Source organism: Quercus lobata, chromosome 3 (genome assembly GCF_001633185.2).
Source record: "Quercus lobata isolate SW786 chromosome 3, ValleyOak3.0 Primary Assembly, whole genome shotgun sequence".
In the NCBI taxonomy this organism is placed as follows: domain Eukaryota; kingdom Viridiplantae; phylum Streptophyta; class Magnoliopsida; order Fagales; family Fagaceae; genus Quercus; species Quercus lobata.
This window is the reverse complement of record NC_044906.1, coordinates 74,117,807-74,136,145: the sequence shown is the minus strand read 5'-3', so window position 1 is coordinate 74,136,145 and position 18,339 is coordinate 74,117,807. Positions and strand designations below refer to the sequence as shown.

The following is an 18,339-nucleotide window of genomic DNA, read 5'->3' as shown; positions in this document are numbered from 1 at the left end:
TGCCATCATTTAATGTCTTTGCGGTGGTAACCATGAGTGTGACTGGCCAGGAACTGGATCCTTCTACCAGAACATGGATTCTGGAGGAGTGTGGTGTGTTAGCCGAGAACATGTTTTATGTCCCCGCTGAGAACAAGGCTAATTTCTGGGACGGAAGTAATACTCAGATATAAAGAACTTTGTCGCAATTGTTTGCTTTATTTACCTGTCATATTCACTATTAACCATAGGTGCTGCTCATTTAGTTCATACCTTTGACCTCTATGTAGTGTGATAGTATTGTTAGGATCCCAACTGCATGAAATATCTTCCAACACAGCTAGAAATTCTGTAAAACATTCTTTCAATTTTGCCAAAAAAAAAACATATGCATCTTCACAACTCAAAACCGCTCTCCAAAAATTCTGAAATTACTCCCAAATCCATTGTTTTACGTTCACTATTAATGTGGGTTTCTCCAATTTTTGGCTGTAAAGAACCAGCTGCCAAATTGGTTCCACAAAAAAAATTTACTTGTTCAAGAAGGGAGAAGGGGTGGGATTCTTGATGAACACTTTTACTTGTTTCCAGGTACTCTACTGACTATGGCATGTTCCGATTCTGCGTAGCTCACATTGAACTTGATTGGAGAGAGGGATCAGAGCAATACAAGTTCATTGAGAACTGCCTCGCATCAGTTGACAGACAAAGCCAACCATGGCTAATCTTTCTTGCACATAGAGTACTAGGTTATTCTTCTGTGGACTTCTATGTGGAAGAAGGATCTTTGAGGAACCAATGGGAATGGAGGACCTCGAAAAACTTTGGCAGAAGTACAAGGTTGACATTGCCCTCTATGGCCATGTGGACAATTATGAAAGATCATGCCCGGTCTACGAGGTAAAGTTGTACCATAGTCATTTCTTCCTACATTTTGCACTGCATAGATTTGGTACCACCACAGACATTGCAGTTTCTTAACCGACAATTTAATTGTTAAAAAAATGGTTAAGTAATAAAATCCGCTCTTTACAATCAGTTAAAACTTTTTGGATAAGTGGTAGTTTATCTTGGTATTAGATTAGGTGATCTTAAGTTTGATCCATGCCTCCACTTTACCTCCCATTCAAAAGTTAAATATTCCACGTGTTGGATTCACTTTTTGAGGGGTAGTTTAAGCCTTATGAGGGACAACATAGAATAGTAGTTAAGCAATTAATTAAATTCACTGTTTTCTATCAACTTAAGCTTGGAGGACTAGTGGTAATTTATATCTTTTTTCTTCTTGGTGCAGAATATCTGCACCAGTCAAGAGAAACACAACTATGTAGGCCCTTTGAAGGGAACGATTCATGTGATTGTTGGAGGAGGAGGAGCAAGCCTTCACGAATTTGCTCCCATCAATACCACGTGGAGTATATATAAAGACTATGATAATGGATTCATCAAACTTACCGCATTTGATCATTCACACCTTTTGTTTGAATACAAGAAGAGCAGGGAGGGAAAAGTGTACGACTCTTTCACAATCTCTCGGGATTATAGGGACATCTTGACCTGTATTGTTGATAGTTGTCCAAAATTTACACTAGCACAGTAGTTTTTTTTTTTTTTTTTGATACAAGCACAGTAGTATCTTGATACAAATATAAGGGAAATTTTTGTTGATGAGTGCTAAGTGCTATTTTTAAATAAAGATTCATTAATGTTGTGTGTGTTAGCAGTTCCTCATCATGTTCTGTTGCTTTAATATTTATTATTCTGATTAATCAAGTCTAAGAAACTGAGCCTTTTATCTTGTATGAAAGTTTTTATCAATTTCTAATCTATGTCTGTATAATATCTAAAAGCTGAAGTGTATCATTTATTGTTATTACGCTCTTATTCAGTCACATTAGCGTAGTATTTATGTTCACTCAATCCACTTTAGAATTTCTATCCAGTTTGGTCCAATTTGGTCCATTTTAATCCACTTTAATATTTCTGTCCACTTCAGTCCAACTTGGTCACTTCAGTCCACTTTAGTCTATTCCAATTGTAAAATCTATTAATAAAAATCTAAATGAGTTAATTTAATTATTTTGTCCAAATCTGTTAGTACATGAAGTCACTTAAACATTTTTTAAATTAATATTAATCAAACAATAAGATCTTTTAAATAATGCATTATATGAATGTTTTCATTTAAATTTGTAATATGAAAAGAACATTTAAATGATACTGTTTACTAACTAAAAAATTTACAAAGTAACATGATTGATTAGTTTTACATTAACAACATAATAAACAAATTCCTAATTTTTTTTAGTGATACTTAGTTACTGCAAATTTTACTACAAATATGTGTTACAAATCTATATAATATTTAAAAACTAAAGCGATATTCATTGTTTTTGCTCTTCGTTTGAGGCATATTAGTGTAACATTTCGGTCCACTTAAGTCCATTTAGTCTATTTGGCCAACTTCAGTCATATTCGGTCTAATAGGGTCCATTTCAATCCACTTACGTCATTTGGTCCATTCAAGTTTATTTTGGACTTATTGGGCTTTAAATTGATTCTTAAGTTGCATTTTTAGTTTTGGACTCAAAATTGTTTTTTCTTCTTAAATTTTTGAAATTTTATTTTATTTGGGCCAAATTCTTTAGTGTTGAGCTAAAAAATACAAATAAAATAGGCATTAGAGATATGGACCCTAAAAAAGCAATAAAAATAATAAAGATTCAAAAAACTTACCTTAAAATTCAAGTTTTAATAATATAGACATTATATTTATATTTTGAAAGGAAAAAAAATACTAGGTTGCTCTTGGGGTTGGAGGAAATTGTTGAAAATGAGAAGTATTTTTCAAGACCAATGCAAGCATATTGTGGGAGATCAAACAAAAGTTCACTTGGCATGATTTTTGACATCGAGAAGGGTCTCTTTTTTCCCGAGTACATATTTAAGATCGTCTATAATGATGCAAATATCAAGTTATCTTCTTACATTCATGAAGGCCATTGGCATTGGCCACCAGCCAGGTATGAGTATCTAGAATCCATTTAATCTAGGTTGCGTGAGATGAAGTTTGGGGGTGAGGATACTTTCTCTTGATTACCTTCTAGAACAGTTAAATTGTCCTGTAAAATCACTTGGGAGGAGATTAGAACTAAATGTCCCATAGTAGAGTGGATCCAATTTATTTTGGTCTGTCCAACTGTCCCTTCAATTTCCAGGCATTCTTTTATTATTTGGTTTGCCAATGAGGATTTGGCTTTCAAAAAGGGATAGATTGATACCGAGAGATTATGAAGATTATACTTTATGCATGTTTTGTATAAATTGTATTGAAATCTGAGATCATATCTTTTTTTAGTGTTCATTACAAAAAGAATTTGGATGAAAGTACCAAGTTATTTCTTCATTAGTGAACCTTACTGTAAGTGGGATGATATGTTCAATTGGGGGGTAAATTCCTTGAGGAGGAAGTGTTTCAAATCCACTCTATGCAGATTGGTCTGAGCGGCGTCTATCAACAATATATAGCTTCAAAGAAACACCAAGATTTACAATGTCCAGATTAAGTCTGAGGAAGGGATCCACCTCTCTATTTGTTGTACATTAAATCCAAGATGGAATTCTGCTGCAGAGTAAAGAAATATGTCAAGAACAGAGTTCTTTGCATGAGTATATCTCAATCTGTTTTCAAGAATTGAGTTGTAGTTGTGGTGTTTAGGCACTTAATGTAGCGTACTTGCTTTGTACCTTTTTTGCCCCGGCAAGGCTTGGTTGTGTTACTATTGTAGTTGCAAACTTCTGCTTGTTCGCAGAACTGTTTTGAGTCTTGAGTTCTAATAATATCACCCATTCAACTGAACAAAATTCAAGAAAAAAGGTCTCAACAAGGAATATAAAGCTTCTTCCAATTGGAGAGGTGCCAAGCCTCACACACCATAGAGTGAAGTGCCTTTCTTTGGCTATATCTATCAATGGATGAACATCATTTGTGCAACCAAGTTATAGCCAACTTCAGAGTGATACGCTGCACTGCAATATGCTATTCCTTTTTTGCTATAACAAAATGCTATTCATAAGCATCATGTGTGACTTTTTTATATACTGATGCCTCAGGATGAAATTCGTTCCAAGTTTTTTTTTTTTTTTTTGGGATATAATAAGCAACTGATCTCAATCTTAGGAATTTGGCTCTGTCATTTGCAGCAAGCATGCAACATTCACATTGTAATGGCATGGTAAAAGCAAAGTTATAATGAACACTTTGCAGGTGCCCTAATCAGTCCAAGAGTCCAGGCCTCAAATCATTTGACTATATCATGAAATCTTACAGGCATTTACAGATTTACCATGTTGCTAACAAGTTCAACTAACACCTACAAGTATACGTGTGAAGTTCTTTCCATGCCATAAGGACAAATTTCAAAGCCAAACTGGTTAAAGCATTTGGTCATGCTTGAAAGAAGCCCTGCTCACTCAAATTCCTTCTCAGCATAATACATCCCCAGTTCATATTTCTCTGCTACAGCTGCCATATCTTCCCCCATCAACTGAACTTTATCTTGAATGTTACTGCAGGATTTTCCTCTATGATTGTAGTATTGTATACTATCTCTCAGTTTTGTCTTAAAACTTTCTCAAATCCCGGAGGAATGACATCTTGGTCCACCGCATTGAAACCTTCCTATTTGAGCTGTGCAAGTGGGGCTCAAAAGCAATCTCAATTCTACTTTTAACCCCTTGTTTATACCCTAATATTAATTGTTCACTACTAGAAATCAAATACTTCGAAATAGTTGAAGTATTTCTAGCTAACCTACGCAAGTTACTCCCAGAATTAGAAGTGAGTTCATAATGTCTCTTGGATGCATATCTTGAAACAACCATATCAACTCTCCCCACATTCTCTCCACCTGCCATATCAATTTCCATATCAACTGCCTCACTATCATCCATGCTCACACGGTCATTGTGTGCGTGTTCCACAGAAGACATGACTGGAGGGGGTTCTGCATCTCCCTTGTCAAGAGTATGATTATCTTTTACAGGGCGAAAGACTCCCCAAAACTGGTATTTTGCTTCCAACCTTGCAATAACATCTATAAACACATTTTTTTGTCATATTCATCAAGACAAGGAAAGTCATGTACAAAGAACCATTTGGCTGTAATGTAAATAAACACACAAAACACCAACAACCACCACATCAACCTATAGCCAAAATCTTCAATCTGGAAGTCTGCTGGTGCATCATAAGTTCACATATCAGGATCCTCATGCATGAAGAAGATATACTGTTTATAGTTTCGAAAAACTAAGAATTCATTTTAATATTGAAATTCCAAACTTACGGTGGCCCCCTCATATAGTATTCATAAATTTCTACGCCCACAATATTTAACATTTGATAAGGGACCAACTAGATTTTTTTATTTTTTTTAACTTTTTGGTACCAATATTCAAGTAAAATGAACTTAAAAAATCCACAAGTGCACAATTATGTTAAACCAGGAAAATAAAGTAGTTCATACAGAAAAACTAATAAGGCAAGGCCCAAGTCAGGGAAGTATAAATAAGGAACAATATATCAGGAGACAATCCTAGATTCCAATGCAAGTTATTTCAGTATCAATAAGGATAATCTCAATCAAAAAAATAATCAGAAAACCTAAAAAGGTTGACCTTGTTATGCTCATCAATCAGAAAAGCTTGAGCTACAGTGAAAAGAAATAGGAAAACTGAATGATGTGGAAAAAAGATAACTCACTCTGCGAGTCCACATGAAGCTGTTTTGATGTAAATATCAGCAACTCCACACCATTAAAGGAGCTTCTCATCAATGAATTTTGGACCTCCATCTGCTCAAACAGGGAGGCAGCGTGCTCTTTGGAACTATAAGTGAATAGAAGATGTATAAAAAACTGCATAACCAGAAGATGCCCTTAAAAGCTGAAGCAGAGATAGCCACACAAAAATAAGATGCCAAGACAAACCTCTCAATATTATCATCAGGGGAAAAGTATAGAGCAATGTCACGAAGATCAGGACAATCATTCTGAAAAAGATCTGCCAAAATTTGGGATTGAGGAAGCAACTCAACACTAAGGACTAGAGGCATTTCTCCTGAAAACTCAGAGGCTCTACGACTGATGGAGGGTGGAAGTTGAGCCTTGAACCCACCAAGAAAGTTTTTAGGTGTAGAATTAGTAACAAAAAATCCTCCCCTGAAGAAAGAAAAATCTTGCATGACTCACAAATCCAATAGAGAAAAAACAGGAAATGTTTGCCATGTACATCCCAAGAAACAATCTATTAGACAAAATGATGAAAGTATGTTACTTCTAAACATTCTTTTTATGATTGAATGAGTTCCAACATCATGAAAGAATAGATTATATACAAAACAAGAAGAGATCGGTTACCGACTTCCAAGTACCATGTGAAGTAGGGAGATAATCACAGTATAGCTTGAATATAGGTAAAATATTCACCAACTTGCTTTTTTCAACATCAGAGTTCTTTTGTTCAGCAACAGCTTGGGACTTACCACCTACAAAATACAGAAATAGCAATAACTAAGAGCAATCAGGTTACCAAATTGTTATATGGCCTACTACAGTCCCAACTGTAAACACAATTTCAATAACACAAAAGCAACAAGCTACAGGTTCAAGTCCATGAATCAGCCCCCGCAAAAGTGGGACTTTGTGCACTAGGTAAAACTCTTTTTCTATCTTATGAATGCTCTTTTACGAGAAGACTGAGGCAGAAAGTGTTATAATTGAGTTTGTTTTAAAGGCTGTTGAATGGATGGGTACTAGGGGATTCACTCACTTTATACAAGCTTATACAAGCTTGCTTGGGCTTCTTTCATTTATCAAGTCTGGCTTTAAAGAACTGCAAGAGCTCACAATGGTCTGATTCACAAAGAGGAGAAGATTATGGGTTAATCAAGAACGATGTTAAAGCTAGAATGGGAGTATGCAATGGGTTCAAAAAAGTTGAACAATAGGGAACTGTCTAGTTATTTGGATATATGTTTCTTAATTATAGAATCACTATCTAGCAGTTTGGTATTGTGTTCTGCTGTTGTTGCTGCTTGTCATTTGATTGTTTCTAATTTTTCATGTATCTTTCTTTTGTTTCTGATCAATTTAAAAATCTTTCTTGATTGTTTAATGAAATTATCTCATTCAAAAAAAGAAAAAAAAAAAAAAAATTACTGAGACCTGCTGTAGTCATTTCAGAGCAATATATTGTCATGGTTCTCATGGTGATGTCCTTCCCACCAGCTTCTGGCAATACCATCCCACTTGACAAACATGATTTACAAATCCAATCTTCTGGAATATCATGGAGAAGAACCGGCATGCAATAACTGAAAATGGAGAGATCAGAATGACAATCTTTGCACCATATTTATCAATTGAAAAGCATATAATTAAAGAGTTAAGGCATGAAACAAATCAAAAGAATGAACCATAAACATCCAACCTATTCCATCCAAGTGACCTTACAAAACTTTAAGAGTACTACATAGAATGATCATTACGGTTCAAGAGCTGAAAAGTACAAGAACAAGAGATCCATCCAACCAATTTGAACTTATGGTCTAAACACACTGCAGTTGGGTCCTGAAAGAACCAACATAAAAGCCTATATGGGAAGAAAACACCACCTGAATTAAGTTTCCTTGCTTCCTACAACAAGAGTAGTTGTGTATACTTAAAAAATGGTGGAAATGATAACTGTGCATTTCATTTTTCACGTACTGATAGTAGTTAAAAGTCATTGATGGGGCGCTAAATAAAGTGAAATTAATTGCATGGATGAACATGCACACACGTGCACACAAAGGTGTTGGAGGCAAATAAGAAGTGAAAAACATTGAAAGTACTATCATTTTTGTTACCCAAAAAAAAGGTTCCTGACTGACATGACAATAAGCATGATTAGTGTCACATCAATAACTTTTGTTTTGTGTTTAAAAGTTGACACATAGTTTATACAATTTATGAAGTAATAATTGTAATATCCTAACATCACTCATAAAATATTATCATACCCATGTTCATGACTACAGCAACTGGAGCAAGTAGCTAATGCATTGTCAAAACCAGCATCACCACATATGTCACAAATTTCATCCTGCAAGGTGGAAGAGTAAAACATGACATTCCAAATACGAGTACCAAAACATTAATGGAATTTAATTAAGTTCAATCAAAATATTCTGGTCAACTTTTGGAATTTATTAATTGAAAATAATTTAGTTCCTTTTTGACCAAAATAGGTCCTGGTTGGGAATTATTGGGATGTCTAAGTGCTTTTCTGACTTTTGGCACATCCAGAAACCACTTTCGAAAGAAACCAAGGTGACAAAAATTTAAGGAGGGAAAATGGGGACAGGTGGCACAAACCTATGTGGGGCATTTAAAATTTGGGCCCAAAAGCAGCTAAGGAAAATCTGGGCCACTATAGACTGCCCCTGCAGTCCAAAAGGACAGGCACCAACAGCCGCAATAATTATTAAAAAAAAATTATGATTTACTTGCAAAGGTAATATATTTATATTGTTAAATCAATTATCACAAAATTACTCTACAGAATTTTCATTTATAAACACATTTTACTAGTAGTATTTTCTCCCCAATATAAACACATTTATAAAACACATGCACTGTCAAGGATTCGATGTATTACACATCTATACTTCTCTTTCACATAAAGGTATATTCCATCGTGTATAGATCTGATAAGTGGGTTGTGGGGCTCTTGCTTATATGAGAGAAGGACGTACACAAAATGCACTTACTAATTTCCCCTTCAAGAAGACGAAAGTATCTTGTGCACTGTACATATATGCACATTCCTTCTCATAGCATGTGAGTTTTACATGGTTGTAAAGTTCACACAATTTGAAGAATGATTCACATATCTTATGCATGATAGGTTCAAAAATACCACTTCTTGAACTAATGGGGAAGGTCTTTTTCGTATATCATATAAATTTTTTTCTAATCTTTTTTTTCTCCTCATGGGAAGTGTCATCAAGGTAGATCTAATACTTTTTCCCAATTTGATCTTATCTAGGTTAATTGTTTATATATAAAGAAATATCTAGTTATTTCCACTATCCATTGTGCATAGATAACATATCAACATCTTTTGTTTTCACCCTCTTACTACAAAAAGTTTATAGCCAATCAGAAAAAGGACTATAAACAATTTAAAAGCAAAAAACAAAAACAAAATCTTTCCAAATTAGCAAACCCCATTAGCCTCTAAAGTTAAGTAGTAAAATAAAAAATCTCAACATTCTTCAAAAATAAAAAGAAGAAGCCATACCAGTGCTGATAATTTTCCCCCCTTATTATACAATAAGTAAGAGGAAGATTTACACCCAAGATGAATTAGACAACACTACTGAGCTACAATACACTCCCATTTTCATTTAACTCAGTAACTCAAACATTCACACTTCACACCAACAGTTAAAAAAAGGAAAGAAGAAAAAAAATTCTAATTTTTCTCAAACAAAATAAATAAACAGACATCTTATATATAAAAATAATAATTAAAAAAAAATGTCTCCTTTAAGGTTAAAGAAGAAGAAGATGTCTTCGTTGAAAATACCAAGAACTCGTAAATAAGGTGACAAGCTTAACATCTAATAAACAATTAATATAAAAGCACAAAAAGTATATCAGACAAAACCAGACATTATTATATTACAGAACATTATTAAAACAAAACCAACCCAGACTCAACCATCAAGATTTCATGGGCACCCATCAAAAAATTCATGATCAAGCAGTTACATTACTTACTATATATATATAGCATAATAAATGAACACAGAGAGATTCAACAAACATATAAAAAAAATCTTTTTATATAAAGAAGGTACCAAAGTTTAACTGGCATGGACAAAAAAAAAATAAAGCAGGAGAGAGAGAGAGATTATAAACAATGTAGATTAGCGATTTTACCAAGTGGGGTTCCTTCATTGTTGCTGATATTCTGTTCTTTTTGTCGTTCTCGGAGAGAGTGAAAGCTGAGAGGTCTCTTTGTGGCCATGGGTTTTGGGAAGCTGAGAGAGAGAGAGAGAGAGACAGAAAGAGAGAAATGATGAAATAAAATAACTTTATGAACAACGGGTTTTTTTTTTTTTTTTTCTTAAATTACAAATTTTATTATATTGTTGACTTAAAAATAAATTAAATATTTATTAATTAATTTATTAAATTGTTGAACTGCATCCAATTATATTCAATGCCACGTTATGAATATGGTATAAAATTTATAATATTTTTATATCTTTTTGACTTTTTATTTACTAATTATTAATTTACTAAGTGGTTGAACCTCGTCAAATTATATTCAATGCCACATTATTTATATAGTAAAATTTATAATATTTTATATATTTTCGACTTCATGTCGTCGGTTTGGGTCTTTAACGTTATAAATTTGAATTCGGATTTATGTTGGTGCACGAAATGATTAGAATTGTATTACGGGCTAATTACACTTCTCTCCCTTAAGATTTATAGGAATGACACTCCACCTCAGACCAAAAAAAGAAAAACACTTCCCTTCTTTGAAGTTTGAAGAAATTAAGGCTCCTCCCTTTTGTTTATATTAATAATGAAATGATCTAAATTTTTATAAGAATCTCTTTAAAAAAAATAAATCATTGTTAGTAAAAAAAAAAACTGATAAATTTAGAATAAAATGCCAAATTTATCAAGTACTGAAAAACACTTGCAATGGAAAATTTCTTCATAATCCCGAAAAAAGTAGCAAAATTTGCAATTCATATTTTAAAATACACTTTAATTAAAAATTTAAAATAATGATGAAATAAGATAATTTTGGAAGCCTGAACATGATGTTTTACTAATTCCAAATTATCACATCAAATGTTATTGAAAAAATTATGAAATTTGTTTAGGATTTGATTAACAAATGTTAAAGTGTATTAGTTGAGGTTAAGTTTTTTATTCCAATCGATCAACTTATATAGTATGATGGATGTGATACCTATCTTCTCAACCTTGTCACAAGCTCAAAGCCATTGTGATGTGAGATCAAAAATGTTCTATCATATCAAAGGTTTTGTAGCTGAATTGGCACCTGTCCATGCACAAAATGGTTGGGAGTCTATGGGAGAAAGGGTTCGAACAGTGAGGTTAGTAGAAAGTTGTAATTATCTCTAAAAAAAAATGTTCTATCATTTCCAATACATACATATATATATATATATGAAGAAACAGTGAATCAATTGTTCAGTGTGGCATTGTTCATAACTTTTACTTTTTATTTTGAGATAGTTACAATATGCTGTTAATCTCACAATTCAAACATTTTTCCCTTTAGAAACCAATCACTTTGTGCAAGGGGAGATGTCAATCCAGCTACAAGGCTGTGGGCATACCTATTATCTTTATAGTAGTGGTTTGTGTAACTACTTGTTTTGGACCAGTATGTGTTTTTTTTTTTTTTTTTCCTTGGATTTAGATGCTCTATATTTCAAAGGGAACTATAACATAGAGTTCTGAAAATCTTAAGTTCTTAACAATTCATGGTAAAATGAATGGTTTTGATTTTAAAAGGGAAAAATATACATTAAGTTGTGAGTATACAAATTTATTTGAAATTGATCCAAACTCTAGGATATCTTTTTGCATTTGCACACATTTAAACAAAGAATTTCGGTTTTCCATTTAAAGATGTGGAGATTAAAACCCACAACTACTTGCTATTGTATATTTTTTTTTTAGGAAAATTGTTATTGTATATTTAAAACAAAATGAGATATCCAATTAAAAAAGTATTAGAAGTAAGTCAAACTTTTTAGAAGATCCTATTGAGATTAATTATTTCTTAAGGGGAAAAAATGTTATTTATAAGTTGTAATCAAACATAAGCAAACCAAGAAAGAAAAAGGAAACAACCAAACAAGTTTTGGAATATTATTAGAATAGGATATAATAGTCTCTTTTTTTTTTTAACAATGGTATATATAATCATAACATCATTTTGATCCCAGCTACCTATGATTGATGCTAAAAACACTCGCACTAAAAAACCAACCCCAATTTCCCAAAAAGAATAGCACTGGATAAGGCTAAAAACACTAGCACCGTAAAACCAACCAACTTTTCAAAAACAAAAGTGATATCTTTGCAACACTTTCACAACAAATCTTAGGTGGTAAGCTGTTATTGATTTAATATGATAGTTTTTTTTTTTAAATATTTATTTATAAACAATGGGATATAAGTCAGAACATCATTTTGATCCTAGTTATCTATGACTGATGCCAAAAACACTAGCACTAAAAAACCAACCCCAACTTCCCAAAAAGAACAACACCAGATAAGGCTAAAAACACTAGTACCGTAAAATCAACCAACTTTTCAAAAGGAGAAGTGGTATTTTTGTAATATTTTTACAATAAATCTTAGTAACAAGCTATTATTGATTTAAATTAGAATCCACACTTTAAATTACTTTTTTTGTTTACTCTTAACAATTAATAATAACTTGTCACTTAAAATTTATTGTGAAAATTTTGTTAAGGTAACATTTCTCTTCCAAAAAGGACTGCATTGTAAGCCTACCATAAATTTGTAGGCTACCAAAAACAGACATAGTGAACATCTTCTTTTAAACTAAACTAAACTTGGGTTCTAATCCCCCAACCCGAAAGAAAGAAGGAAAAAGAGGGTATTTCGTGGTATGTCCATCAACGAACAAGTGACAACTCAGCTTTAACCTCGGTACCAACGGTCGAATCTTCTCTTAGATATTCCTAAGTCCAATGTTTTTCTATAATTTCTTAAATTGCTCTATTTAAATTATTTACAAATTTACCATCTTTGGTTTATTTATTTGTTTCACGTTGACCTTTGGCTCTCGGTAGTACAATTCTCTACAGGTGCACCAAGTTTCTTTCTTTTTCTTATCTTGTGCTTCTTACTGAAGTTTAGGTGAATACCCAGTTGCTTGTTTTGGATTCTCGATTGTTATTCAGCTTCCTTTGCAGTAGAATCAGTAAGTAGAGGTATTTCTTTGGTGTATTTGTAAAATTGCAATGTAAGCCTATTATGGGAATTTGATTGGGCTTTTCCATTTTGTTGGGTTCATTTGGTTGATAATATCGGTGTGTATGAGCCAGTGTTTTGCAATTCAATTCTGCTTTCAAGGGGTAAAGATAGTATCTTCAATTGCTTTTGAGATATGTATTATGCTGGTTGCTGTATTAAGTCTGTCTGATTTTTGATAATAACTATATTGACAGTGCTAGTTAGGGTGTTTCATGTACTTTATGCGGTATAGCTACTTGAAAGCATGTTTTGGGAGTTTCAATTTCATTCATATTTTGCATTCATTCTGCTTTTAATGGGAAGATAGTATCTTGACATTCTTTTGAGCTTCATATTATATTGGTTGCTGTACAAGGTTAGCACGGTTAATAATATCAGCCTAGGTACTGTGCTCGAAAAATATATATATATATATATATATATAAAAAGTTAGTTTAATTCTTGATAATAAACCATATTGACAGTGCTAGTTAGGGTGTTACATGTGTTTTATGCATTTTAACTTCTTGAAAGTATGTTTTTGGAGTTGCAATTTTGTTTAGTATGAACTCATATCCTTTTTATTGAACTCAGATCTTGGGTGGGATGAGAGGACTAAATTTGTTGTCCTTGGCAATATTTTTGGTTCTTACAACCCTTCAAGAGGCATGGTCACATGGGGATCAGCCTCTGTCAAAAATTGCGATTCATAAGGCAACAGTTGATCTTAATCACGATGCTTATATTAAAGATTCTCCTACAGTCCTTGGATTAAAGGTAAGCATCAACATCATTGTGCTTCTTTCATCTCTGTCTAATTATTTAGAATATGTATTTTAATCAGGAACTTGCTTGATGATCTTCAAGTTTGCATGCTTTTTAGTTGTAAAAATAAAATATGGCCATTGAATTTCCTATGTGGATTGTAATTTGTGTTGGGGGATCAAACCACTAAAATTGTGCCTAACGTAGATTTTGTTTTGCGGCTGATGTAAGTTTTATTCATTGTTTTAGGAGCAAATTACAGAATGGGTGACATTGGAGTATAGTTCTCCAAAGCCATCAGCTGATGATTGGATAGGAGTATTTTCTCCTGCCAATTTCAAGTGAGTAAATGTCAATGCATTTCTGAACCTTCAGTCCACATTTGGAACCTTGTGAACTTTTCTTGTTTTGTTATGCTTGTAATAAACCTTAATGGCATTGATCTAATTGGAAGCCCTTCCACTTCAACATTTTCAGTGCTTCCACCTGCCCTGAAGTAAACCCTAGAGTTTATCCTCCACTACTATGTTCTGCACCTATCAAGGTTCATCCTGCACAGCACATTGACTTTCTGAAATTCTTCTTGCCCTAATCTTCTTTGACATAGAAAAGGAGCTAAAAGTGTGAACTGGATTGTCTTCTTTTGCAGTATCAGTTTGCAAACTACTCCAGTCCTGAGTACAAAGACACTGGTAAACGATAGTTGAAGCTTCAGCTGATTAATCAGAGATCAGATTTCTCATTTGCGCTGTGTTCTGGTGGCTTATCAAATGTATGCTCACAAATGTCAATATCTGCATATTTGCATGATAACTTATTTGTTTTATATGAAGCAATATTTCTTATGCAATGAAATATTACGTTTTCCTGTTTAGTTCTTTGAAAGAAAGAAAAAAATATTTAACTTTTGATATTTTGGAAATTTCATATATAAACAATGCTTGTGATCACTGCTTCATGGATTATAGTATATATACAACAAAGCTTTAATCTCAACTGCTTTGGGTTGGTTAACTCAATCCATATATGCTATTCTGAATGCTGACTCCATATTTTCCTTAAAACCTTGGCAGTGATGGCTTCTTGCAAGGCCTCTACCTATGTCCTTTTTGCTCTCCTCTTGTCTTCCTTCATTTTCTTTTTCCATTTTCATGACCTCTCTTTTTTACATTAAAAGCTTTCTTTTTGCTATTTGCATTTCAAACTTGATTGACCTTTTCTGCAATTTGTTTATTTATGTATTTATTTTCTGTATAATAGCCTAAGCTGGTGGCAATTTCGAATCAAGTAGCTTTTGCAAATCCAAATGCACCAGTTTACCCACGCTTAGCTCAAGGGAGACAATGGAATGAAGTAAGTCCAATTTTTATTTTCTTTTAATAATTGAAGCTCATACATGACATAACAAGAGTAGGACTGCTTATTTTGTGCATAGACTATCAACACAGCACATGTATTTATCCTGCCTGTTCTGCTTTGTACTGTAAAGCTATTCATTTACCTTGAAGCTTTTGTTCCACTAGTTTTCTAGCACCTTCTTCTACTCTTTTTTTTTTCCTTGAACTAATAACATTTGATACTTATTCTAATGTTACCTTAGGTTACTGCTTTTACATTAAGAAGCTTACAATTTCAAGTAGATAACATGGTTTTGAATTGATACTCAGATGACTGTGACATGGACAAGTGGATATGGGATCAATGAAGCAGGAGCTTTTGTTGAGTGGGGTCCAAAAGGAGGTGACCAAGTGCATTCTCCTGCTGGGACATTGACTTTTGATCGTAACAGCATGTGTGGTGTGTAAAATTCGTACGTTTGATTTTTTTTTTTTTTTTTTCTTAAAAACTATCTGGGAATGTTGCTGCTCTAAACATTAGGACTCACCAGCATGAAAAAAAAAAAAAAAAAAAAAAAAACACTTATCCCTAGAATTGGGACAGATTATGTTCAGAAGGTTGACACATTTGCAAAAGAATTGCATGATGGTTCATTTTTCTTTTCAATATTGTTGAAATATCACTCAAAATCTGTTGAGTTCTTTCCCATTGGTCCATAACTCATCTTATTGTTGTATATGAGCAGATGCACCGGCAAGGACAGTGGGATGGCGGGATCCTGGATTTATACATACTAGTTTTCTGAATGAGTTGTGGCCCAATGCAGTGTATGTTGTATCTTTATTCTTGCATATGATTTTGATTTTAGGTGTGAACTCTTAAAAATTGGGTTTTGGGCCAAGTTTTATGTAGAGGAGCAGCACCTCCTTTGTTCTGCATTTATATGTCCATAATATTAATCTTTGTATAATTTTATTTGAGCATAAGTTTTTACTTTTCGGCCAAAATTTTGTTAAAATTTCAATCCACAAGCTCTTAAATTTCTTTTCTTATTTCATCAATCAGTAACACCTCTCCAGCAATAACAACCAATGGGCTAACCCATAGACCCAAAAGGATTGAATTTGAAATAGGAATATTTTCACTAGATTAGTTTTGACTATAAGATAGGAACCATAGAAGTTATGGATTCATAAAACTTACAGCATTTGACCGTTCAAACCTGTTGTTTGAGTACAAGAAGAGCAGGGATGGAAAGGTTTACGACTCTTTCAGAATCTCCCAGGATTACAAGGACATCTTGGCTTGCACTGTGGATAGTTGCCCAAGCATGACCCTAGCATCTTGGATGATGAGGCTTCTTGTAGTGAAATCACATTAGTTATGACTGTCTTCTTTTTCTTTTCTTTTTGTTTTTTAATTACAATTGTGACTGTCTTACCACAATAAAATTGTGAATAAGTAATCTCTTCTTAAGCAAAAAATAAAAAATACAAAAATACAAAACACAAAACAAAACAAAACAAAACAAGACAAAAGAAAAAAGGAATAAGTAATCTCTTATCAAGATTATTACTTGAATGCTAGAGACTGGCTGCTATATCTGTAAGAAATCAAAGATATATAAATATACAGGCATTTGTTTTTAGTTGAGTTGCTGAAACTTTTATCTCATAAGCTGTATATGTTTTGCATTGATCTCTGTTCTAACCAGCCAATTGTAGAAAAGCAAATATACAATAGAATTTGTATTTATGCATTATTTTTTGGTTCCGTCTTTATTTCGACAAAATTAAGTAGAAGAACCCAAATTCCAAATGATTGAAAACATGACTGAATCAAGCCTACTTTACTCTTTGGGGCGTAGTGGAAGAAGGGAGGAGATTTTCGAACAAGGAAAATGATCCAATGATTTTCAAAAATGTCATGTACGGTTCTATAGAGTGGCAATAAGGGTGACTTCTCTATCAATTTTTCTACTATCAGTCCCAAAAAACCATATCAAACATTATAAATGAAAGTTCATCATTATATTAGCAAACTCATGTTCTAATTCTAAAGAAAGTGAAGTAACTGCCCCAAGAGGGGTGGCCTAGCGGTAAGGTTCCCGCGCGCATGCGCAATGATCCTTCGTTCGAACCCTGGTGAGTATGGGGGATGGAAGGTAGGAGCACTCATGTAATGTGCCCTGTACTACTAGCTCTCTTAGTGTGCTAGGGTGAGGTCTGTAGCACCTCAGTTACAATAACTATGGCTCAATCCAACATTTCCTAGTGAGGGATGCCCCTATGGTTACGCCCAAGAAAGTGAGTCACACATGGTCACCCTATATATATATATATATATATATATAGACAGTGAAGTAACTGTTCAGTGTGGAACTATTGTACCCCAATGATTACTCTCGAAGGCACCATGCAATGGAGTGGCAAGGACCATTAAAAAGCTCATTTTGAAAGCAAATGATATTATCAAAAACCCACCAATTTTTTATTTTTTATTTTGATCACAAGCATTTGAGTTTTATCATATTTTGTATATTTTATATAAAAATGACTAGGGAAAGATGCTTTCAAAAAGGGCAACGTGTAACTATCATTAGAGTAACGTTGATTCATGTTCTTAACTTTTATCTTTACTAGTCGCAGACCCACACATAGATAATTATTTTGTAATTGTGATAAAATATATAATTTTTTTCTCTAAAGTTTGTTTTAAGTAATTTGTTCTTTCTAAAAATTAAACAATTTCTAAAATTATTTTCCATCTTTCAATTTCTACCAATATATCATTCTCTTGTTTTGGATGTGTTTGATTGATATTATTTCTTTATGAGGTGATCCATATTCTTTAAAATTATGTTACAGTGCACTATGTTTTTCAAATTTATTTTGTACTACTAAACTTTTGAAGTTTCAAATAAATTATTCAAATTCTCCATTCTTTTAAAGGAGAATAATCAAAACTCATAACAAAATTACACAAGATATTACTCAAATAATTGATAGAAACATTCAAATTTATAGCCATTGTGTTTTGATATAAATCTAAATTCTCACTTATAAAATAACTAAGCAATAACTTAACGGTGTCAATTTAGGTTAATGTGTCATATTCATGTCGTGTCTAGGTAGGGGTATTCAACTAAATGGCTCAACTTAAACCC

The 18,339-nt window shown here is 33.1% G+C and overlaps 2 protein-coding genes and 1 pseudogene across 4 annotated transcripts in view; 2 read left to right on the top strand and 1 right to left on the bottom strand.

Moving 5' to 3' along the window:
* Positions 1-1,650, top strand: part of LOC115979084 — a 100,115-nt pseudogene extending 98,465 nt beyond the window's left edge.
* Positions 1-18,339, top strand: part of LOC115979078 (probable inactive purple acid phosphatase 1) — a 92,716-nt gene that overhangs the window by 62,109 nt on the left and 12,268 nt on the right. Inside the window, exons 1-2 of one of the 2 annotated variants that reach the window (XM_031101043.1) lie at positions 12,806-13,038; positions 13,665-13,847. The exons of the other annotated variant lie outside the window; for it this stretch is intronic. Of the exons in view, the coding sequence (XP_030956903.1) occupies positions 13,677-13,847 (171 nt within the window). The 5' untranslated portion in view covers positions 12,806-13,038; positions 13,665-13,676. Of the gene's footprint in view, positions 1-12,805; positions 13,039-13,664; positions 13,848-18,339 lie in introns of those variants that run through there. 2 annotated transcript variants of the gene reach the window in all.
* Positions 4,111-10,083, bottom strand: LOC115979083. Of its 2 annotated transcripts, none has more exons than XM_031101052.1 (7): positions 9,969-10,083; positions 8,042-8,124; positions 7,206-7,354; positions 6,403-6,526; positions 5,970-6,200; positions 5,744-5,868; positions 4,111-5,075 (listed from the first exon to the last, which is right to left on the bottom strand). In XM_031101052.1, the coding sequence occupies exons 1-7, from the start codon at positions 9,984-9,986 to the stop codon at positions 4,603-4,605; spliced, it is 1,203 nt and encodes a 400-aa protein (XP_030956912.1). In that variant the 5' UTR covers positions 9,987-10,083; the 3' UTR covers positions 4,111-4,602. The 2 variants fall into 2 exon arrangements, with proteins under 2 accessions (XP_030956912.1, XP_030956914.1); XM_031101054.1 differs by lacking the exon at positions 9,969-10,083 and adding an exon at positions 8,397-8,593.

Coding starts and splice junctions, on each gene's coding strand:
- LOC115979083 (XM_031101052.1), bottom strand. Junction 7,355..8,041: donor TGCTGTAGTCATGAACATGG/GTATGATAATAT, acceptor CTCCATTTTCAG/TTATTGCATGCCGGTTCTTC. Junction 6,527..7,205: donor CTCTGAAATGACTACAGCAG/GTCTCAGTAATT, acceptor TGTATTTTGTAG/GTGGTAAGTCCCAAGCTGTT.